Source organism: Crotalus tigris, unplaced genomic scaffold (genome assembly GCF_016545835.1).
Source record: "Crotalus tigris isolate CLP2741 ecotype Arizona unplaced genomic scaffold, ASM1654583v1 scf7180000024361.1375286210:1436186, whole genome shotgun sequence".
Taxonomy (NCBI): domain Eukaryota; kingdom Metazoa; phylum Chordata; class Lepidosauria; order Squamata; family Viperidae; genus Crotalus; species Crotalus tigris.
Window position 1 is genome coordinate 332,158 of NW_024100529.1, and position 24,485 is coordinate 356,642.

General features: G+C 48.9%; 1 protein-coding gene across 3 annotated transcripts in view; it reads left to right on the forward strand.

Moving 5' to 3' along the window:
• EIF4E2 (eukaryotic translation initiation factor 4E family member 2) overlaps positions 1-21,546 on the forward strand; it is a 48,266-nt gene extending 26,720 nt beyond the window's left edge. For 2 of the 3 annotated variants that reach the window (XM_039327390.1, XM_039327388.1), the window contains 2 exons: positions 14,741-14,822; positions 21,159-21,546. In XM_039327390.1, the coding sequence (XP_039183324.1) occupies positions 14,741-14,786 (46 nt within the window). In that variant the 3' untranslated portion in view covers positions 14,787-14,822; positions 21,159-21,546. The remainder of the gene's footprint in view (positions 1-14,740; positions 14,823-21,158) is intronic. The other variant, XM_039327389.1, reaches the window with a different exon arrangement.
• Positions 21,547-24,485: the final 2,939 nt, after the last annotated feature.

Consider the following 24,485-nt stretch of genomic DNA (forward strand, 5'->3'; position numbering starts at 1 on the left):
CTTTTCGCACTTAAGACCTGCACGGTCACGTGATCAAAACCCAGACGCTCGGCAACCAACTCACATTTAGGACGGTTGCAGTGTCCCAGGATCACGTGATCCCCTCTCGTGGCCTTCTGATGGGGACACCAGATTCGCTTAACTTACAACAGTGGCCAAAATTGTGGAAACCTTTTGGGAAAAGTGTACAGTAAAAATGCCATCTTTGATTTAAGATTCCACCCATTTTTCTCCTAATTTCTTTATAACTGCAGCCTTCTTCACTTAATAATACTATTTTACATGGCTTTCTGGGCGACCAGTCAACTCTTTGAACCATTACTTTAATTTTATGACGTTTTACAAGCTTACTCAGTGAAAGAACACAAAAAAAACCCAACCAACTTGATAGCCATCACATAACACACTAATGTCCTCCTCTCAGCTTCAATACATGACATCAATAACTGGATCCTACTGTGATCTGATTGGCTCATTGTCAAAACATCCGATTGGCTCTCTAAACACTCATGCTCATTGGCTACAATCAGATGAAGGAAAGCTACTTGAGATCAACCAAAGCAAGTTGTGCTTCCTTTTTCTAGTTCTTTGGCTATAATATTTCATAGAATACAGTACAGATAATTGAACAAACTTTGTTGCATTACATTCTCAATTAAATTATCTTTCCACTGATATATAATTTTATGGTTACTACTCCAAAAAGGGTGGTGGTGGTGTTATTAGCCATCAAACCTGAAAAATACACTTTTCCCAAAAGGTTTCCACAATTTTGGCCACTACTGTAAAATGCTGACTTTGTAAACTGCTTAGAGAGGACTGTAAAGCACTGGGAAGGGGTATATAAGTCTTAAGTCCTATTGCTATTGGTAATATTCATTTAACACAGGGTCTTCAAACTTGGCCCTTTTATGACTTGTGGACTTCAACTCCCAGAATTCTTCAGCTAGGCATGCTTACTCTCTTGTAATCCCTTCCTATGCAATCTCTCCACTAGAGGAGGTAAGAGAAAAAAAACAAAACAGGCATGGCTGGCTGAGGAATTCTGGGAGTTGAAGTCCTCAAGTCATAAAAGGGCCTAGTTTGAAGACCAAGTGCAGTGGTTCACTTAACAAATGTGGCAAGAAAAATCATAAAATGGGGCTAAAACTCGCCGAACTCATTTCTCGCTCAGCATGCATAAATTTTGGGCTCCATCGTGGTTGTAAGTCAAGGACTACCTGTTGTTGTTGTTTTTTTTTGCTCTGATGGGTTTCTCATCCCAAACTGAACAGTGCAGCCTCCAAGGGGAACCAGCCTGGCCCCCAAACCCCCGACGCAATCTGCTTTCCAACCCAAATTTCCCATAGTCGCCGGTCTGGGGTTCGAATTCTTTGCGCCCGTGAGCCAAACTGGCGTGAGAAAAATGTGTCGTGTGGGCCCGCTCTGCCTTGCTGGGGGCAATAAACTACGGAAACTAACGAGGATGTATAAGCCCATTAGATTTATAAATGCTCTCAAGAAGGCTCTATGTAAATGGACTGCGGCTGTACAAATGATTTCCCATCGTTCTAAACGCCGTATATTAAATTTCCCCAGCTCCCTCAGTGACAAGGGCCCTTTTAAACCAGAACAGAGGAGAGTAATAGATGAAGGAGACAAGCGTATTTTCAAGAAAGCTCTTCCAGTTTACCAGAGCGCAGGCTGCTAGCGCAAGATGAACGTTTATTTTCCGCCAGAAATGATAAAAGATTGCCGCGTATTTGAGAAATTGGGGGGGTTGGGGTGACGAATGTGGAAAAAAACACCTAAAGTGCTCTGTAACCAAAGATGCCGGTTGGGTGATGAGGACTGACGTTAAAAAAAACCCAACAACTAATCGAACAGGGCAGAAAATAAAACTCAGCCCTGAGAACAGTAAAATAAGGTAGGATCCTCCCCCTATAGGATCCTTCCTACCCGCCAAAAAATAAAATAAAATAAATTCTCCGGTAGGATCAGATCAAAAGTCCTCGGCTTACCGTAAGTTGCAGCAATTCCTATAACAACTGTGGCAAGGAAGGTTGTAAAATGGGTCAAAATTCACTTAATAACGGTTTTCTGGGGCAATGATGGCGAACCTTTTAGAGACCGAGTGCCCAAAAATTGGCCTCGCCCCTGCTCCACCCCCTGTCCCCCCAACCTGCCCGCAGGGCCACTCACCGCCTCCAGAGCCTGCCGCAAATCACCCAGGCAGCCCAGCAGCGCCATGTAGGCCACGCCCTCTGCCCGCGCCCCGCAGCATCAACTGTGCGCGATGGGGCGTGAGGGCAGAGTCTTGTCTACGCTGCCTGGCTGTCACGTCCTTGGCTGCGCTGCTCCGTGCGGGCCACGCTTGAGGGCGACTCTCCTCCAGGGGGGCTGCTGGAGAGGAGGGGGTCATGGGGGGAGGCGAGGCTGGGGCAACGGCACGTGCGCCCACAGAGAGGGCTCCGAGTGCCGCCTCTGGCACCCGTGCCATAGGTTCGCCACCACTGGTATAGGGCTTCCTCAGGAGTTGTCCCTGCTGTCTCCAAGAAGCACCTACCGGAGGGGGAAATTGCTGGCCATGTCTTGGTCACCGTATTAGATTTCCATCTGGAGATTTGGCAGTCTAGCTGAACCCCCAGATCTCTAGTGAGATAAATTCTTGAAGTCTTTCCTTCCTTCCTTCCTTCCTTCCTTCCTTCCTTCCTTCCTTCCTTCCTTCCTTCCTTCCTCCTTTCTTCCCTCCCCCTTCTTTCCTTTTCCCATCTCCCTTCCTTCCTTCCTTCCTTCCTTCCTTCCCCATCTCCCTCCCTCTCCCCCTCACTTCCTTCTCTTCTTCCTTCCTTCCTATCTCCTCCCCTCCCTTTCTCCCTCCCTGCTTCCTTCCTCCCATCTCCCTTCCTTCCCTCCCTCCCTCCTCCCTTCTTCCATCTCTCTTCCTTCTTATCCTTCCTTCCTACTCCTTCCTTCTCCCATCTATCTCCCTCCTTCCTTCCTTCCTTGCTACCTACCTATCTCCTTTCTTCCCTCCCCCTTCTTTCCTTCTCCCTTCCTTCCTTCCTTCCTTCCCCCATCTCCCTCCCTCTTTCCCCCTCACTTCCTTCTTTTCTTCCTTCCCCATCTCCTTTCCTCCCTTCTTCTATCTCTCTTCCTTATCCTTCCTTCCTTCCTTCCTTCCTTCCTTCCTTCCTTCCTTCCTTCCTTCCTTCCTTCCTTCCTTCCTTCCTTCCTTCCTTCCTTCCTTCCTTCCTTCCCCTCCCTGCAATAACTCACCAGCGGAGATTAGGCACAGGTGAGCCGGAGCTTTGGTTCTCTGCAGCCATTCCTCTAGGCCAGGGATAGGCAACCCAAAACACTCAAAGAGCCACTTGAACCCGTTTCCCACCAAAAACAAAACACTGGGAGCCGCAAAACCCTTTTGATATCTAAAATGAAGATAACACTGCATATATCCTTTTTTATCTTTATTATAGGTGTGTGTGTGTGTGTGTGTGTGAGAGAGAGAGAGAGAGAGAGTTTGTGTATGTGTGTGTGTGTATACACACACACACACACACACACACACACATTAAAAATAAAAGTAAAAATATGACTCTTGGGAATATCCATACTATTAAAACAATGATCACCGAGATAATGCTTTAAGAGAATAAAATTACATACACACAGAGGTAAAAAAAGGATATATGCAGTGTTATCTTCATTTTAGATGTCAAAAGGGTCTCTCTCTCTCTCTCTGTGTCTCTCTCCCTCCCTCCCTCTCTGCCCTTGGTCTGCCACTCCCCTTCCCCCACTCTCTTTCTTTCTCTCTCTTTCCTCTCTCTCTCCCCCTCCCTCCCTCTCTCTCTTTCTCTCTCTCTCTTTCTCCCCCCCATCTGCTGCTCACCTGGTAAGCTTCAAGTTGTTCTCCAACAATCTCAGGGGTAGGCAACCTCGTGTCTTTTATGACTCATGGACTTCAACTCCCAGAATTCCCGAGTCAGCCTAGCTGGGCTAGCTAGCTCTCTCCTGCCCTTCCTGCTTCCTGCAGAGACGCAGCAAAGGGAGGAGCTCCGCCCAGGAAGCTTTTCAGCTCCTCGGAGAACAATGTGAGTGCACTCTCTTTTACATACACACACACACACAAAACACACACACACACACACACAGAATCAGGGAAGCGCAATTGCCTGTCTCTGTCTCTCTCTGCAAAGGCAGAGGAGGCTGGGAGCCACAGGGGAAGGCTCAAAGAGCCGCATGCGGCTCCGGAGCCACAGGTTGCCGACCTGTGCTCTAGGCATTGTGTTCCCCAACTAGTGATGATGACACTAAGGGTGCCACCATACCCTTAAAATGAAGCAGTTGCCATTTTTTTTCTAGACCGAGGAGGCTTGGGCAGACAAAGCAGGCATTCTGTCAATATTTAAGTTTTTATGGTTTTATATTATTCTCCCTCTGCTGCAATCCAGCAACCGTCCCACATTTTACAGCCTGGTTTATTCACAAGGGCCATCTGTGTTGCGTATGTGTTGCACAAAGGGATTTATTATTTTAGGGGGACATGGCACTGCAAGCCTGGGGTGGCCAGCAAGAGCTGGCTCTCCAAAGCTCCCTCATTTGAAGGTAGACCAGTCAGATGCTGAACTGAATGTTCCTTTATTTCTTCCATTTCCTGGGCTTTTTTTATATCCGTGATGAAATGCACGCGAACACACACACACCATGTTTCCTGCTTTTCCATGCAGCAGCAGGCTCTTTACAGCATCCCCTTGTGCCAGAGAAACAGATGGAAAATGGAAGAAATCCCCGATAATACTTCATAAATAACCTCGGCATAGCTGCAGGCTTCTGATTGTGGGGAGGGAGATTTAGGGAGGGTAAGGAGTGGAGGGAAGCTGCTTGCTTAACAGGAAAGGAGATTTATTAACGAATTGGTTAACAGCAGCTCAGAGCATTTGGGTGCTCTGCCACTCCAGTGGCGCGCACCTGTTTAAGCCTTCCCCAGACGTGCGCCTCCCCGGACGCCTGCGGGGGCTGAGGCCATCCGGCCTGCCCACGATGCGTGTTGCATCCTCGTACATCTGGAACGCCCAGCTGACATGTCTTCAAACGTGAGGCAAAATGCCGTAAAATAAATAACCGGCGCAGGAACCAGGACGTGGAGAGGCTCGCCACTTGGAAAACGAATTTGGCGATGCAGCTGCTTGTGCCCGAGATATCCCCTTATGGCCGAGATTGTAACTGTCAGTCTCCTTTTTAGCCGCGTAATTTTAGCAGCTTCCAGCACGGAACTAATTTGGCCCCGAAGCACCGAAGTTAAAAAAAAAGAGAGAGAGAGAGCATCAAAGCAGAAAGAGGTCAATTGACTTGTTCCTTTTTTGTCTGCAGAGCCTCCCCGAACTGTCAGCTTTAGGGGGGTGAAAAAATCCCAATTCTGCGGGCAATTCAGGAAGTCAAATTGGCTGGAGTTGTAGAAAGTGTTCTGTATACCATTTTCATGGGCTCTTTAGCTGCCTGTTTTCTAATCCAGGGGTCCCCCAACCCTCCGGTCCTTGGACCGGTACCGGGCCACGGCATGCCAGCAACCGGTCCGCACAAGCACGCAAAGTCCCATCCGTGGGATGCAGGCAGCACACAAACCCACGCAACTCTCCAGTCCGCAGAAAAACTTTTCACCACGGAACCGGTCTCTGCTGCCCAAGCGGTTGGGGACCCCTTGTCATGGTTCCGACAAATGAAATTCTTCAAAGAACTTCGAGGCATTGTTTACCGTAAAGAATCTTTATTTGAGAAGCATAATATCAGCATGAACATAATCGAAGCCAAAAACTGAATTCTCCCCCCTCCCTCCTCTTGAGCACATAGTATCAAAGCACAATTCCCTCCTCCAATTAACATTCATAAATCACATTCCCCCTCAATTCTTATCATCTCTTATTTCAACAACCTTGATTCTCACGCTAGGTCCAGTATTGTTATGTTTAGTTGAACTCTCATGCACATCCCCCCCTCCCCAGCATCATCTAACTCTAAAAGTAAAAATAAGGAAATGGCTACATCTCCCATCTGTTGCCAAAGCCAAAACATCCGCTGTTAGCAGCATTGACACCCCTGTTCTAATCCCTAATCCTTCCATCGCTTCTGGATTTATGCTTTGAATACGGGTAGCCCTCGATTTACAACCACAGTTGAACCCAGAAACTCTGTTGCTAAGCGAGAAAGCAGTTAGGTGAGTTTTGCCCCACTTTGTGATCTTCCTTGCTTATAGTTGTTACGTTGTTATTGTTAGTTGCGAAGTCGTGTCCAGCCCATCGCAATCCCACGGACAACGTTCCTCCAGGCCTTCCTGTCCTCCGCCATCTTCTGGAGTCCATTTAAGCTCACGTCTACTGCTTCAGTGACTCCATCCAGCCACCTCATTCTCTGTCGTCCCCTTCTTCTCTTGCCCTCCGTCTTTCCCAGCATCAGGCTCTTCTCCAGGGAGTCCTTCCTGCTCATTAGGTGGCCAAAGGACTTGAGTTTCAGCTTCAGGATCTGGCCTTCTAAAGAGCAGTCAGGGTTGACCTCTTCTAGGACTGACCGGTTTGATCGCCTTGCAGTCCAAGGGACTCGCAGGAGTCTTCTCCAGCACCAGAGTTCAAAGGCCTCCATTCTTTTGTGCTCAGCCTTTCTTATGGTCCCACTTTCACAGCCATGCATTGCAACTGGGAAAACCATAAAACTATACGCCCTTTTGTTGGCAGGATGATGTTTCTGCTTTTTAGTAAGTTGTCTAGATTTGCCATAGCTTTCCTCCCCAGGAGGAAGCCTCTTTTAATTTCTTGGCTGCAGTCCCCATAACACACTTGTGTAGAGAGCCTGGCTTCCCCATTGACTTTGTTTAGGAGAAGGTGGCAAAAGCAGATCCACATGACCCCAGGGCACTGCAACCGTCATAAATACGAGTCAGTTGCCAGCTGTCTGAATTTTGATCCCATGACCGCTGGGAATGCTGCAACAGCCGTTAGGTGGGAAAACGGTCATAAGTCTCATTTTTCAGTGCTGTTGCAACTGGGTCACTAAACACACTGTTGTAACTTGAGGACTGTCTGTACATCACGGAAAAAGAAAGCTCTTCCATTTATCACAGTGGTTCTCAACCTTTTTAATGCCGCGACCCCCAACCAGTCGTAAGTCGAGGACTACTCAACTGGTGCAGCACCGTTTGCAGAATGGGACTTTAGGCGGGCTCAGCAGGGCAGAGACAGCCTGGACAATTCCTATTGGCTTTTGAAAGCCAACAGAATTAGTCTCTATTCAAGAGAGGCTATTCTATTGGCTTTCAAAAGCCAATAGAATAAAAGGGAGTAGCACAGCTAAGGAAAAGGAGGAAAAAATGGCGGACTGCGTTGTTTGGCGACCCCCGTGAAATGGTCGTTCGACCCCAAATGGGGTCCCGACCCACAGGCTGAGAACCGCTGATCTATCAGGAATTCCTCCCCCGTATGCCCACCCTACTCCAAGTGGCTTTCTAATCATTTCTGCCCTGCACTGGAAGAGCAGCTTGGAGGCAAGGAATCTGTGGGACGTTCCTTGTGGTGGGCCAGGCTTCCCATGTGCTTACGGGGTTCGTAATCCACCTTTGACGCCAAAGGCCCCCCCAAAGCCATCTTTGCAAAATCCAAATTAAAGCAGTTATTGCCATTTAAAAACCAATGGCCCGGCCAGTGCAGATGGGCAGGCGCCTTGGACGGTCAGGCTTCCAGCGTGCGCCAAGTCACCAAGAGCTTTACAACCCAGACATTACGGTCATCTGTCTGTAGTGGAGATTTAATTTTTCATTTGCCCTCCTCCCCCCGCCGCCTCCTCTCCCCGTCTCCCGCCCCCGGCAAATTTTACAAGTTATTTGCAGTTTGGTTTTCTGGACAAATGTCAGGTTTGAACCTCTACAGTGCTGTTCTGTCCCAGCCTACGTGAGTCCTTGTTAACTCACAAGGACCAACCCCTCTTTTAACAAGTAGGCTGGAGATGCAGGAAAAACAAACCCCTTTTATTAATTAGGTACAGACCTGCAAAATGTCCCAAAAGCAAAGACAAACAAAACACGATGCAAATGGAGAATTGTCCCAAAGGCAAAGAGAGCACGATTCAAATGAAGAATTGTTCACAGACAAGGCAAACAGAACAGGATTCCATGAAACTTGAGTCCTTTGCAAATGGTTGCCTTCAGCAATTAGCACCACCCACACCTTCCCTTTTTATTATGCAGTCCCCAGGCATGGCTTCTCAATGCCTTCTCCTCCTCCCTTGGAGTCGCCCCATTGCCTCCCTCTGTCCTGCTCTTGTTGCCTGTCTGCGTTTGTGAGCGTCTCTAATGTCTTCCAGCTGTGAGTCCTCAGAGTTTGACTCAGCTTCCCCGCACAGCTGGGTCTCAGCCTGAGCACGATTGGAAGGGCCAAGCTCTTCATCAGAGTGTAAGTCCTGGAGCTCATCAGAGCCTTCCTCCGACTCTGATGGCTCTCCAGGCCCCTCCTCTTCCTCCTCTGATTCCCCGGATTCAGCTGCCGGGTCCACTGGCTGGCACAGACTCACAATAAGTGCAGGAGTTCTCCAGGTACAGGTAGTCCTTGCTTAAGGACTGCTCGCTTAATGACGATTTGAAGTTACATCAGACTTCCAAAAAGCTACTTACCGGTACAAAGTTAATGACGGCTGCAACAGTCCTTTATTTCACGCGACGACTTGATAGCCATCACATAACACACTGACCAATGTCCTCCTTTCAGCTTCAATACATGATATCAATCACTGAGTCCTAACTGTGATCTGTTTGGCTCATGGCCAAAACAAGAGGACACACGATTGACTCTCTAAACCAGCGGTTCTCAACCTGTGGGTCGGGACCCCATTTGGGGTCGAACGACCATTTCACAGGGGTCGCCAAACAACGCAGTCCACCATTTTTTCCCCCTTTTCCTTAGCTGTGCTACTCCCTTTTATTCTATTGGCTTTTGAAAGCCAATAGAATAGACTCTCTTGAATTGAGTCTAATTCTATTGGCTTTCAAAAGCCAATAGGAATTGTCCAGGCTGTCTCTGCCCTGCTGAGCCCGGCAAAAGCCCCATTCTGCAAACGGTGCTGCAACAGTTGAGTAGTCCTCGACTTACGACCGATTGAGTAGTCCTCGACTTACGACCGGTTGGGGTTACGGCATTAAAAAGGTTGAGAACCACTGCTCTAAACACTCATGCTCATTGGCTACAATCAGATGAAGAAAAGCTACCTGATATCAACCTAAGCAAGTTGTGCTTCCTTTTTCTGGTTATTTGGCCATAACTTTTCATAGACTACAGTACAGATAATTGAACAAACTTTGTTGCATTACATTCTTGATTAAATTATCTTTCCATTGATATATAATTTTAGGGTGCTGCTCCAAAACAAAAGTAGTGTTATTAGCCATCAAACCTAAAAATACACTTTTCCCAAAAGGTTTCCACAATTTTGGCCACTACTGTAAGTGTGCTATTGTTCCTTCCTTCTTTCCTTCCTCCCTCCCTCCCTCCCTCCCTCCCTTCCCTTCCTTCCTTCCTTCCTTCCTTCCTTCCATCCATCCATCCTTCCTTTCTCCCTCCCTCCCTCCCTTCTGTGGTGGCCCAGTGGTTAGAATACAATATTGCTGGCTGACTCTGCCCACTGCCAGCAGTTCAATCCAGACCCGCTCAAAGTTAACTCAGCCTTCCATCCTTCTGAGGTGGGTAAAATGAGGACCCAGATTATTGGGGACAAGATGCTGACTCTGCAAACCGCTTAGAGAGGGCTGTAAAGCTCTGTGAAGTGGTATATAAGTCTAAGTGCTATTGCTGTTCCTTCCTTCCCTCCCTCCCTCCCTCCCTCCTTCGCTCCTGTGATGGCCCAGTGGTTAGAATGCACTATTGCAGGCTAATTCACTGCCCACTGCCAGCAGTTCGATCCTGACCGGCTCATGGTCGACTCAGCCTTCCATCCTTTCGAGGTGGGTAAAAGGAGGACCCAGATGGTTGGGGGCAAAGAGGCTGACTCTGTAAACCGCCTAAGGAGGGGCTGTAAAGCCCTAGGAAGCAGTAGACAAGTGGCATTGCTATTGCTATTTTAAATTATTTTAAATCATTAAATCGAATTGTTGAATTGTCCCTTGGCGAGATGTCTGGGGCAAGTTGTCCCGTTCTGCAACCAGGAGATTTAAGACATTCCTCTCCCCATTTGTCTAGCTTTGTTAAGCAGGCAGGCTGGATCTCTCTCTCTCCCCCCCCCCCAGTTCCTTTTTCTCCATCGGCAAGAAAAATAGCCCCAGCGGCCGCCCCATTAGACCCGTTCCCCGAGATTTATTTGAAAGCACTTTTGCGGCATATATAGCCAGAGCGGGTTTTTATGTTTATTCTGGGTGTCATTAGCAAAGCAGATTTAAAGCAAGCTGTGACTGGGAGCGATTGGTTCCCCCCCCCCCTTTCCCAATCTAAAAAAATGGCTCTATTAACAGATTCCGTGTGCGGCTTGCAAAACGATGCATTGGCCCAGGTTGTGTCAAGTCTTGGAGGGATCAGAAAGCATGGGTTCTTTCTTTCTTTCTTTCTTTCTTTCTTTCTTTCTTTCTTTCTTTCTTTCTTTCTTTCTTTCTTTCTTTCCTTCTTTCTTTCCTTTCTTTCCTTTCTTTCCTTTCTTTCCTTTCTTTCTTTTTCTTTCTTTCTTTCTCTCTCTTTCCTTCCTTCCTTCCTTCTTTCTTTCTTTCTCCCTCCCTCCCTCCCTCCCTCCCTCTCTCTCTCTCTCTCTCTCTCTTTCTTTCTTTCTTTCTTTCTTTCTTCTCTGGTTAACAGCCCGCATGTTCTACCAGCCTAGGAAAGATAAGGCCATCAAGAGGGCAGTTTATATTCAGTCAGTGTGGACAGTATCGGTTGGAGGGGTGATGGGTGACCATGTTCCTTTTGCTCAGCTTTGGAAAGTTGCAGGGCTGCCCCAAAGCAGAAAGGGGGCGATCAAAGTTGACACTAGACCAATAATCAGGTAAACATACCCCAGTCAGGGAACTACCCATTCAGACAAACAAGCTAGCGGTAAATAACAGCCTATTCGGGGGACCCATCAACATTTACAGGGCAAACTCTTTGTATATAATCAGCAACAAGCCCCACTCCCTTCTAGCACTGATGATGTTACCTAATTGGGCCGTGAAACGTCTGCAAGAAAATAACCAGGTTCAGAGGGCACCAAGGACCCCACAGTCCCCCTCCTCTTCCATGTCCACACCCCCCCTCCAGTCTCCTCCTCAGCATCTGAATTTTGGCCACATGATCCCGGGGGACGTTACAAAGGTCGTAACTCTGAAAAATGGTCCTAAGTCACTTATTGCAGGGCCCTTGTAACTTTATAAACATTCGCTGAATGAACGTGTTGTAAGTCAAGGACTTCCTGCATAGAATCTCCTGCTTGAGCAGGAGGTTGGACTAGAAGACCTCCAAGGTCCCTTCCCGCTCTATCTTGTATTCTGTAGGAGGATGTGTGGTGGTTATGTCCTGACATGACTGGAGATGTTCTTACATTAGGACGATACTGTGTGTGTGTGTGTGTGTGTGTGTGTGTGTGTGTTCGTTCGTTCTTGTGTATATTTTGGGACCTCTCCTTGTGCAACTGCATCTTGAATATCATAAAAGCAACCATTTAAAACAGTACTAGAAATATTTTCGTTCATTGTTTTATAACAGGGGTCTTCAAACCTGGCCCTTTTATGACTTGTGGACTTCAACTCCCAGAATTCCTCAGCCAGCCTCCATTTTGTTTGTTAGATTTAGGACAGAGTTCTTCAAACTGGCCCTTTTATGACTTGTGGACTTCAACTCCCAGAATTCCTCAGCCAGCCTCCATTTTGTTTGTTAGATTTAGGACAGAGTTCTTCAAACTTGGCCCTTTTATGACTTGTGGACTTCAACTCCCAGAATTCCTCAGCCAGCGTGCCTGGCTGAGGAATTCTGGGAGTTGAAGTCCACAAGTCATAAAAGGGCCAAGTTTGAAACCCCTGATTTATCATTTCCACTTATAAGGCCGCCCGCCGGTAGAGTCTGTGGGTAACTAACAAGGATGCAGACCCTAAAACAATTAAACTAGGATTCCCTTGGCATTTCAGAGGAGGGGGGGGAAACTCCACAATGCAGGTGGTCCTCGACTTACGACTGCTCTTGAGGCCAAAATTTCTGTTGCTAAACGAGACAGCAGTTAAGTTGAGTTTTGCCCCATTTTACGACCTTTCCTCCCTCCGTTGTTAAGTGACTCACTGCAGTGGTTAAGTTGGCAACAGGTTTGTTAATCTGGCTGGGTCAGAAGGTCACAAAAGGTGATCTCGTGATCCCGGGACACTGCGACCGTCGCAAATTCAAGCGTCTGAATTTGGATCACGAGACTACGTGACCACTGCAACGGCTGTAACTGTGAAAACTGGTCGTCAGTCACTTTTTTCCAAGTGCCGTTGTAACTTCGATCACGAAACAAACGGTTGTAAATTGAGAACTACCTGTAATTCCACAGCATTCAACCTAATGGTGGCCAAACTCCAGAAAAGAGTCTGGTGTCACCTTTTCTGATTTCCAGCTAATTTGTTTTGATTTCCATCCTTTTGGGTTTCGGCTGCTATGGACTCACACGGCTCTCCTGCTGCAGAAACTAATGGTAGGGGGTATTGTAAAGACCCCTGCTCTGGGCCCAGTGCAGAAAGTCCACCATTTAGCCCATTCTTGAAAAAAAAATCAGAGCTTAGGACTGTGTGGTAGTCTCGGTGGAGGTGTTATTTCCAGAGGCAGGCACAAAACAACTGATAGCAATAACAAATAGCACTTAGACTTATATACCGCTTCACAGTGCTTTTATGGCCCTCTCTAAGCGGTTGACAGAGTCAGACTATTTGCTCTCAACAATCTGGATCCTCATTTTACCGACCTTGTCAACCGTGAGCCGGTCAGAATCGAACTCCTGGCTGTGGGCGGTGAATTAGCCTGCAATGCTGCATTCTTAACTATTGCACCACCATGGCTCTAAGGAGAGGGAGGGAGGGGCGAAGGAAAGAGGCAAGGAAGAAGTGAGTGAGTGAGGAAGGAAGGATAGCAATAGTACTTAGACTTATATACCGCTTCACAGTGCTTTTACAGCCCTCTCTAAGCAGTTTACAGAGTCAGCGTATTGCCCCAAACAATCTGGGTCCTCATTTTGCCAATCTCAGAAAGATGGAAGGCTGAGTCAACCTGGAGCCGGTCAGCACTGAACTGCTGGCGGTGGGCAGAGTTAGCCTGCAATGCTGCATTCTAACCACTGCACCACCATGGCTAGAAGGAAGGAAGGAAGGAAGGGAGGGAGGGAGGGAGGGAGGGAGGGAGGAAGGAAGGAGGGAGGGAGGGAGGGAGGGAGAATGATGCAAGGAAGAAGAGAGGGAGGCGGGAGGGAGGCAGGAAAGAAAGATGCAAGGAAGAAGGAAGGAAGGAAGGAAGGAAATAGCACTTAGACTTATATACTGCTTCACAGTGCTTTTACAGCCCTCTCTAAGCAGTTCACAGAGTCAGCCTATTTGCCCTCAATAATCTGGGTCCTCCTTTTACCCACCTCAGAAGGATGGAAGGCTGAGTCAACCTTGAGCCAGTCAGGATTGAACTGCTGGCAGTAAGCAGAGTCAGTCTGCAACGTGCCATTCTAACCACTGCATCACCAGGGCTCTTCGTACCAATTGATAAACAAAACAACTGTTTATCCAGCTTCTTTGGGGAGGGGTGGAGAGAGAAGGGATCATTCACAACCAGGTAAAAGGTAGGTATACTAAGAAGAACCTTGTAGTCCCAGCTCCTGGAAGGGGAACCTTATAGGGACGGGGGCGGCAGGGCAGAGTAGAAGAGAGATGAGGGACTAAGCCAGGGGTAGGTAACCTTGGCTCTTTTCTGACTTGTGGACCAACTCCCAGAATTCCTCAGCCAGCGTGGGGGAACTATGGCCCCTTCATGACTCGTGGACTTCAACTCCCAGAATTCCTCAGCCAGCGTGGGGGAACTATGGCCCCCTTCATGACTCGCAGACTTCAGCTCCCAGAATTCCTCAGCCAGCATGGGGGAACTATGGCCCCTTCATGACTCGTGGACTTCAGCATGGCTGGCTCAGGAATTCTGGGAGTTGAAGTCCACCAGTCATAAAAGAGCCAAGGTTGCCTACCCCTGGTCTATGGGAAACACAATTCTGAGCATGTTTGATAGAAAAAAACTAAGTTCAACGAGGTTGTACCTTGATAAAAGTAAAAGGGAACTATGGCCCCCTCATGACTGGTGGACTTCAACTCCCAGAATTCCTGAGCCAGCATGGCTCAGCTTGGAAACCTCTCCCTTTCCCCTCAGCATGGCTGGCTCAGGAATTCTGGGAGTTGAAGTCCATGAGTCATAAAAGAGCCAAGTTTGCCTACCCCTGGACTAAGCAAAGGCTGGATATGAGCCAAATCTCTCCTGCTTCACATGGGGATGGGGGCATCCCAGCTGCCTTTCGATCCCTGGCCTGGTGGGGCTCCATCTCAGCCCCCCCCCCCGGAAAGCAACTTAGAAAACTTTGCCTTCCCTGCCCAGAAAAATGCTTTAAAAACCGCACGCGATTGTCTTTTTCTCTTATTCAGAGTTGAGCCTTTGGTTTGAAGTGCTTGTGTTGTTTTTTTCCTTTTGTGTGTATGTTTCCCTGGCCCCTCCCCTTCTTCCTCCTCCTCCCCCCCTTTGGCTTTCTCCCACCCCACCCCCCTCTGGCTTGCCAGGGCCTGGGAAGAGTTTCATGGCCTGGTGAACAGCAGCGGCCGCTGAAATGAGCGTCTTCCCTCCCTCCCTCACACGCCCAGGGTAGGGCATCATCTTTCTTTTTTAACCATTATGGGATGCACCTCTCAGCCAGGGTTCCTGCCCTCCCCCCCCCTCCTCCAGCACCATTCGCACTCAACCCCCACCCCGGGGGACTTTGAAGGCCTGCAGCCTTGAGATACTCCTGGCCGGCTGGTTCTTTGCCCTTAATCAATGTCTTTTTCCAAAAAAATAAAACTAAAAAAAAATCTTCCTAAGCCAGTGGTTCTCAACCTTTTTAATGCCGCGACCCCCAACCGGTCGTAAGTCGAGGACTACTCAACCGGTCGTAAATCGAGGACTACTCAACTGGGGCAGCACCGTTTGCAGAATGGGACTTTTGGCGGGCTCAGCAGGGCAGAGACAGCCTGGACAATTCCTGTTGGACTCTATTCAAGAGAGTCTATTCTATTGGTTTTCAAAAGCCAAATAGAATAAAAGGGAGTAGCACAGCTAAGGAAAAGGGGGGAAAAAATGGCGGACTGCGTTGTTTGGCGACCCCTGTGAAATGGTTGTTCGACCCCAAATGGGGTCCCGACCCACAGGTTGAGAACCACTGTCCTAAGCCATCTTGCCATATCAGAGCAGGGCATTTTAAGTGCGACCAAGCCAAATTGTTCCGCCTTTGAATTTCACGCTGCTCTGAACTAGCCGGGCATTTAAAAACAAAAAGAAAAAGAAGAACCCCAGCCATGTTATCCCATCCTTAACCAGATTGAAGATATTTACCCCTCGGCTTGGAAATTTGCAGGGAGTGCTCCTTAATGGGGATCTCATGGAAAAGGAGGGTTTTTGGGGGGGGGGCAGCCTAGGCTAAATTCTCGGGTGTCCAGGCCCCTAAAACACCTGAGCTTGCCTCCTTTGTTGCCCAGGCCCTTCCAAGGCTGACAGGTACATCCTTAGCTTGCTTGTGTGGTGTGGATGTGGGGCCATCGAGTGGGGAGGGAGGAAGGCCCCCCAGTCCAGCCAGCTGCCACCTCACTTGCCGACACAGCTGGAGGACGACCGGCAGTCCGGGCACAACCTGCCAGCCCCCAATTGCCTCTCTCAGCTTTTAAAAACGCGATAACACAACCTGGGAAGGACTTCCGGCAGATATGACCTCGTCCAGCATCTTCCGTCCAAATGTGGCCGGTTGGCTTGCTGCACAAGGCATCTCTGTAGAACTGAGGCTCAGGGTAAGAAGAGCAGTAGCAATAGACTTATAGACTGCTTTAGAGTGTTCTCTAAGCGGTGTACAGAGTCAGCCTCTTGCTCCCCCGACAATCGGGGCCCTCATTTGACCGACCTCGGAAGGGTGGAAGGCTGAGTCGCCCTTGGGCCGGTCAGGATCGAACTCCTAGCAGTGGGCAGAGTCAAACGGCAATGTGGCATTCTAACCACTGCACCACCATGGCTCAAAGAGGGAGGGAAGAAGAAACAGTGGCATGGTGGTTAGCACTGCTATCCTTCCTTCCTTCCTTCCTTCCTTCCTTCCTTCCTTCCTTCCTTCATCCCTCCCTCTCTTCTTCCTTGGATCTTTCTTGCCTGCCTGCCTGCTTCCCTCCCTTCCTTCCTTCCTCCCTCTCTTCTTCCTTGCATCTTTCTTTCCTTCCTGCCTGCCTTCCTCCCTTCTTCCTTCCTTCCTCCCTTCCTCCCTCCCTCCCTCCCTCCCTCCCTCTCTTCTTCCTTGCATCTTTCTTTCCTTCCTGCCTGCCTCCCTCCCTTCTTCCTTCCTTCCTTCCTTCCTTCCTCCCTCCCTCCCTCCCTCTCTTCTTCCTTGCATCTTTCTTGCCTGCCTGCCTGCCTCCCTCCCTTCTTCCTTCCTTCCTTCCTTCCTTCCTTCATCCCTCCCTCTCTTCTTCCTTGCATCTTTCTTGCCTGCCTGCCTGCTTCCCTCCCTTCTTCCTTCCTTCCTTCCTTCCTTCCTTCCTTCATCCCTCCCTCTCTTCTTCCTTGCATCTTTCTTGCCTGCCTGCCTGCCTGCTTCCCTCCCTTCCTCCTTCCTTCCTTCCTTCATCTCTCCCTCTTCTTCCTTGCATCTTTCTTTCCTTCCTGCCTGCCTCCCTCTCTTCTTCCTTGCATCTTTCTTTCCTTCATCCCTCCCTCTCTTCTTCCTTGCATCTTTCTTGCCTGCCTGCCTCCCTCCCTCCCTTCTTCCTTCCTTCCTTCCTTCCCTCTTCTTCCTTGCATCTTTCTTTCCTTCCTGCCTTCCCTCTCTTCTTCCTTGCATCTTTCTTGCCTGCCTGCCTGCTTCCCTCCCTTCTTCTTCCTTGCATCTTTCTTGCCTGCCTGCCTGCTTCCCTCCCTTCTTCCTTCCTTCCTTCCTTCATCTCTCCCTCTTCTTCCTTGCATCTTTCTTTCCTTTCTGCCTGCCTCCCTCTCTTCTTCCTTGCATCTTTCTTTCCTTCATCCCTCCCTCTCTTCTTCCTTGCATCTTTCTTGCCTGCCTGCCTCCCTCCCTCCCTTCTTCCTTCCTTCCTTCCTTCATCTCTCCCTCTTCTTCCTTGCATCTTTCTTGCCTGCCTGCCTGCTTCCCTCCCTTCCTTCCTTCCTCCCTCACTTCTTCGTTCCTCCCTCCCTCCCTCCCTCTCTTCTTCCTTGCATCTTTCTTTCCTTCCTGCCTGCCTCCCTCCCTCCCTTCTTCCTTCCTTCCTTCCTTCCTCCCTTCTTCCTTCCTTCCTTCCTTCCTTCCTTCAAGCCATGGTGGGGCAGTGGTTAGAATGCAGTATTGCAGGCTGACTCTTCCCACTGCCAGGAGTTCGATCCTGACCAGCTCAAGGGCGGCTCAGCCTTCCGAGGTCGGTAAAATGAGGGCCTGGATTGTTGGGGATAATATTCTGACTCCATAAACCGCTTAGAGGCGGGACGTAAAGCACTGTGAAGCCGTATATAAGTCTGTTAGTGCTATTAGATGGCTATGTTCAGCACCCACCCAGAGTCACCTTCTGATGGTCCTCATCCCCTCAAGTTCCAGGAAGAAGAAGACCAGGGGAGCATTCCGAAATAAAATTAGCTAGGGGAAACCCGGTGACTCTCTTGGGCTCCCCTTGGTTTCATTTTTTTTAAAAACGTTTTATTGATTTCATTTTGCTGCTGTTGCTGTTGTGAATGTGCTGTTTATTGCAGGGTGTGGTGGGGCTGGGCTAATCCCTGATCCGGAGGAGGAAACATCCAGGCTAGCTTTGATCTGCCTTCACGGTTGACTTGACATTCAACTAGGAAGATCTTCCCCGCTGGGCTTTCCCTTCTCGGGCTGCTGTGTATTTCATGTTTAAGTCTCCGGCTGGCCCTAATAGGAGTAGAAGGAACAAAGAGTAGAAGATCCCCTTAGAAAGGTTTTGTGTCAGGAGTGCCTACACTACTCTTGGCAACTTTAAGGCTTGTGGACTTCAACTCCCAGAATTCCTCAGTCAGCCTCCATTTTGTTTGTTAGATTTAGGACAGAGGTCTTCAAACTTGGCCCTTTTATGACTTGTGGATTTCAACTCCCAGAATTCCTCAGCCAGCCTCCATTTTGTTTGTTAGATTTAGGACAGAAGTCTTTAAACTTGGCCCTTTTATGACTTGTGGACTTCAACTCCCAAAATCCCTCAGCCAGCCTCCATTTTGTATGTTAGATTTAAGACAGGGGTCTTCAAACTTGGCCCTTTGATGACTCGTGGACTTCAACTCCCAGAATTCCTCAGCCAGCCTCCATTTTGTTTGTTAGATTTAAGACAGGGGTCTTCAAACTTGGCCCTTTTATGACTTGGGGACTTCAACTCCCAGAATTCCTCAGCCAGCCTCCATTTTGTTTGTTAGATTTAAGACGGGCCTTCAAACTTGGCCCTTTTATGACTGGTGGACTTCAATTTCCAAAATCCCTCAGCCAACCTCCCTTTTGTATGTTAGATTTCAGGGGTCTTCAAACTTGGCCCTTTTATGACTCGTGGACTTCAGCTCCCAGAATTCCTCAGCCAGCATGCACGCTGGCTGAGGAATTCTGGGAGTTGAAGTCCACGAGTCATAAAAGGGCCAAGTTTGAAGACTCCTGGCCTACAGGGTACAGTCAGAAATTCAGATTGTCGGCCAGGACAGTCCAATTTAAGCCCCCCCCCCTGCTTCCATTGCACTATTGTGACCGCCACCCGCCATCTTGACTGTCATTGGCCACGCCCCATGGGCCCCCTCTGCTTTCCATTCACTAATTAACCTCCGAAGCATAAACAAATCGTCTTGGATTGCCAGGAGTAAGCAACACAGGCTTACAAAACACCAAGCTCTTGAGCAGGAATGGGCCAAGTTTGAAGACTCCTGGCCTACAGGGTACAGTCAGAAATTCAGATTGTCGGCCAGGACAGTCCAATTTAAGCCCCCCCCCCTGCTTCCATTGCACTATTGTGACCGCCACCCGCCATCTTGACTGTCATTGGCCACGCCCCATGGGCCCCCTCTGCTTTCCATTCACTAATTAACCTCCGAAGCATAAACAAATCGTCTTGGATTGCCAGGAGTAAGCAACACAGGCTTACAAAACACCAAGCTCTTGAGCAGGAATGGAGGAGGGCTGGAACAACACCACCACACACATTCCCCCCCCCCCCAAAAAAAACAGCCCACAATAAAAGGGAAACCCTCCCTAGGCAGAGCAGAAAGAGCTAGAGCAGGTGTTGGTTTTATTACCTTCCATCACTAACAAGCTTTGTTGGCATTGTGCAACAATTACACAGTAACCCAAATCGCCTTGATAGATGGCAGTTTACAGAAGAGTGAAATGTTTGATTGCACAGGTATCTGCTCCTTTTTTTAAGCAAGGGCAAGGCCGGGCTTGAGATGGACTCCAGTCTTTCCTTTTCTTAAAAAAAAAAAAATCTGTATCCCTCCAGGGGTTCCCTCGTATCCAGCTGTTGCCCTTGATGGCAGCGGAACGGGACAGCTCACCGCGGAACAATTTGACAATTCAGTTTAATGATTGAAAATCATTTTAAACATTTAATTTTTGTCGTTCACATTTCTTTTGGTCGCTCCTTCGGCATCCTTTCGTTAACAGCAAGAGCGCTTAGTCTTATTTATTTATTTATTTATGAGACTTATATACCGCTTTAAGTGCAAGCACTCTCTAAGCGGTGTACACCAGTAAGCAATGTATATATATATATATTTACATTGCCCCCAACAATCTGGGTCCTCATTTTACCTACCTCGGACGGATGGAAGGCTGAGTCAACCTTGAGCCGGTGAGATTTGAACCGCTGACCTGCTGAACACAGTCAGCTAAAGTGGCCTGCAGTACTGCACTCTAACTGCTGCGCCACCTCGGCTCATATACCGCTTTGTACTGCTTTACAGCCCTCTCTAAGCAGTCTACAGCAGGGACCCCTCCCCCCAATCTCTGGGCCATGGCCTATTCGCAAGCAGGCCACGTGAGTGATGGGCTGGCGCATTGTTGGGGAGAGGGCAATATGCGGACTCTGTAGATCAGCGGTCCCCAATCTTTGCGGCTTGGAGGGGGGGGTCAGAGGGCTGCGTGAGCATCTGCACACAGCTCAACTTGAAGACCCCTGTCTTAAATCTAACGTACAAAATGGAGGCTGGCTGAGGAATTCTGGGAGTTGAAGTCCACCAGTCATCAAAGGGCCAAGTTTGAAGACCTCTGTCTTAAATCTAACATACAAAATGGAGGCTGGCTGAGGAATTCTGGGAGTTGAAGTCCACCAGTCATCAAAGAGCCAAGTTTGAAGACCTCTGTCTTAAATCTAACATACAAAATGGAGGCTGGCTGAGGAATTCTGGGAGTTGAAGTCCACCAGTCATCAAAGGGCCAAGTTTGAAGACCCCTGTCTTAAATCTAACAAATAAAAAGGAGGCTGGCTGAGGAGTTCTGGGCGTTAAAGTCCACAAGTCATCAAAGGGCCAAGTTTGAAGACCCCTGTCTTGGACCCTCTCCCCACCCTACAATTCCTCTAGCCCGCAAAAATCACAAGAGAGAGCATCCACACTGGGAGGGAAAGCCGGCCGCGTCCTTTCGCTCGCAGCGCGAGGTTTAAAACAGAAGCCTATTTGAGACTCCCCCTCTCTCTTTTTTTTTTGCACTGGGACCCTCTTTATGCAAAAAGCCATCAAAAACTTAACAAGCATGCTGGTTGGACGCTTTCCCTGCCCTTAACGGGTTAGCTGCCTTCAGGCACCCTCAGGGTCCAAGCAGAAAGAGAGTCGTGGTGTGTACTACACACTTGACAGACGGCCATGGTGGGGGGAGGGCTAATGGGTTCCAGGAAGTATTTGCTGCTTCTGCAAGGGAGGGACTCCCATCCTCCTTCGCTCGTTAGTTTTGCCTGTCACTCATAAACTGCTCTGTTTCCTTCCTTTGTGTTGCAGGGATAATTCCAGCTTCCGGAATACCAAGATCACTTTGTGAGCAGGAGGCGAGGATTCAACACCAACCAGCTCCTCCGGGGTCCAGCCTGGTAAAGGGGGCGGGCGCCTCCCTCGGTGCCCTCTAGGCCAAGCTGGCAGGACAGCCTGGACCCTTGACCCTTCAAGACAGCCTTTACACCCGTGTCAAAGACTGACCTTCGGCAACCAAGGGACCTGCCAGGCCAAGCAGCGGGGAAAACGCCCTTGGCGTTCCTCGGGACCTCAGCTCCTCTTGCGAAGGGCCCACGTCTGCCCAGAGGCTTTCCAGTATTATGAGGGTCTCCGCGGCGGCAGAGGCCATCGGAGAATTGGCACCCCTTCCTTCTGCCAATAAACAATTAGGCTCCTAGTTGCTCCCCCTCCTCCTCCTCCTCCTCCTTGCGTCTCGTTTTCAATGAGGGTGCGGGAATCTGGTTTCGACAGACGGCCGAGCTCAGCTCGGAAGCCCCCGCTCGAATTTGCAGCAGGTCAGACAGGCGAATGCAAATGGGGGAGCAGGCTGCCTTAACGCGGAATTAATGGTCAAGAGCCCGGGTGGCGCAGTGGTTAGAATGCAGTATTGCAGGCTAATTCACTGCCCACTGCCAGGAGTTCGATCTTGACCGGCTCAAGGTTGACTCAGCCTTGCGTCCTTCCGGGGTCAGTAAAATGAGGAGCCAGATTGTCAGGGGGGGGGGAGGGCAATGTGCTAACACTGTAAACCACTGTGTATATAAGTCTAAGTGCTATTGCTATTTTTCCTCCCTCCCTCCCTTTTTGCATCCTTCCTCCCTCTGTCCTTCCTTCCTCTCTCCTCCTTCTTGCCTCCTCCCTCTCTCCCTCCCCTTCTTGCATCCTTCCTTCCTTCCTTCCTTCCTTCCTTCCTTCCTTCCAATGTAGCATTGCAGGCTAATTCACTGCCCACAGTCAGCAGTTTGATTCTCATAAGCTTAAGGTTGACTCAGTCTTCCATCTTTCTGAGGTCGGTAAACTGAGGACCCAGATAGTAGGGGGGCCAATGTGCTAACACTGTAAACCATTGTGAAGTAGCATATAAGTCTAAGTGCTATTGCTATTCTTCCTCCCTCCCTCTCTCCTTCCTTACTCTCTCCTTCCTCTCTTCCTCCTCCTTCCTTCCTTCCAATGTAGCATTGCAGGCTAATTCACTGCTCACAGTCAGCAATTTGATTCTCACCGGCTCAAGGTTGACTCAGTCTTCCATCCTTCTGAGGTCGATAAACTGAGGACCCAGATTGTCGGGGGGCCAATGTGCTAACACTGTAAACCATTGTGAAGTAGCATATAAGTCTAAATGCTATTGTTATTCTCCCTCCCTCCCTTCTTTCATCCTTCCTCTCTCCTTCCTTCCCTCCTTTCCTTCCTTCCTTCCTTCCTTCCTTCCTTCGTGACAAAGTGATTAGAATGCAGTATTGCAGGCTAATTCACTGCCCACTGCCAGCAGTTCAATCCTGACCGGCTCATGGTCGACTCAGCCTTCCATCCTTTCGAGGTGGGTAAAAGGAGGACCCAGATTGTTGGGGGCAAGAGGCTGACTCTGTAAACCGCTTAGAGAGGGCTGTAAAAGCACTGTGAAAAAAGAAAGAGAAAGGAAGTGTTGAAGCAAAAGTCTTCATCGTGGTTCAGTCCAAGCCGGGAGTAAACAACATGGCGACTGCTTTAGAAAGAAGGTTGAAGTCTTCATCGGAAGGAACTCATCTCTTCAATACAAGCAATCAAATTAAAAGCAAAACGGAGTCACGTACCCAGTGCTGAAATAAAGTGGCAGAAAATCTCAGGCAAACAGCTTTGATTAAACAAGCCCGTTGCCAGGTGCTCTTGGGATCAAAAGACCATCATCCACTTATCCTCCCCGAGACTTTTATCTCTGCTTGAACAGCGGCTCCCTCTTTCTCATGAAATCTATCACGAGCCAAGAGCAGCCGAGTACAGTAATGAGCGAGGGAGAGGAAAACTGGGGGTTTTCATCTTTTTTTTTTTTTTTTGATACAAAGATCCTGGTCGCTTTGAGACACCATCCTGGGCTGTGCAAGCATCACTCAGTTTGGGACTAAAGTGACACTTGGATCAGCCCTGGATTGCTTTAGCGTCCCTTGATTGGGGCTCTAAGGCCAGTGTTTCTCAACCTTGACAATTTTAAGGCATGTGGACTTCAACTCCCAGAATTCCACATGCCTTAAAATTGTCAACAACTCCCAGAATTCCACATGCCTTAAAATTGTCAAGGTTGAGAAACACTGCAAGTTAAGCCAAGGGTCCTCAACCGTGGCAACTTTAAGACTTGTGGACTTCAACTCCCAGAATTCCTCAGCCAGCTTTAAGTCCACAAGTCTTAAAGTTGCCAAGGTTGAGGACTCCTCAAAGCTGGCTGAGGAATTCTGGGAGTTGAAGTCCACAAGTCTTAAAGTTGCCAAGGTTGAAGACTCATCAAAGCTGGCTGAGGAATTCTGGGAATTGAAGTCCAGAAGTCTTAAAGTTGCCAAGGTTGAGGACCCCTGGTGTAGGGTCTTCTGCTTGTGGACTTCAACTCCCAGAATTCCTCAGCCAGCTTTGCTGGGAGTTGAAGTCCACAAGTCTTTAAAGTTGCCAAGGTTGAGGATCCCTCAAAGCTGGCTGAGGAATTCTGGGAATTGAAGTCCACAAGTCTTAAAGTTGCCAAGGTTGAAGACTCCTCAAAGCTGGCTGAGGAATTCTGGGAATTGAAGTCCAGAAGTCTTAAAGTTGCCAAGGTTGAGAACCCCTGGTGTAGGGTCTTCTGCTTGTGGACTTCAACTCCCAGAATTCCTCAGCCAGCTTTGCTGGGAGTTGAAGTCCACAAGTCTTTAAAGTTGCCAAGGTTGAGGATCCCTCAAAGCTGGCTGAGGAATTCTGGGAGTTGAAGTCCACAAGTCTTAAAGTTGCCAAGGTTGAAGACCCCTGGTGTAGGGTCTTCGGCTTGTGGACTTCAACTCCCAGAATTCCTCAGTCAGCAAAGTCTAAGCAACTGAATGTATTCAACATCAGGCCCATGAACCCATACAAGGAGAACACTAAGCAAGTGTCACTTCTGTACAGGAAGTCCTCGACATGATCACAATGGAGCCCAAAGGTTCCATTGCTCAGCAAGATAATTGTTAAGTGAGATTTGTCCCACTTTACGACCTTTCCTGCCCCAGTTGTAAAGCCAGGAATAGGGTTGTGAAGTGAGTCTGGCTTTGCTTGTCAGAAGGTCGCAAAAGGGGATCACGCGACTCCCCCCCCCCCAGACACTGCAACTGTCATAACTACCTGCCAGTTGCCAAACCTCCAAAG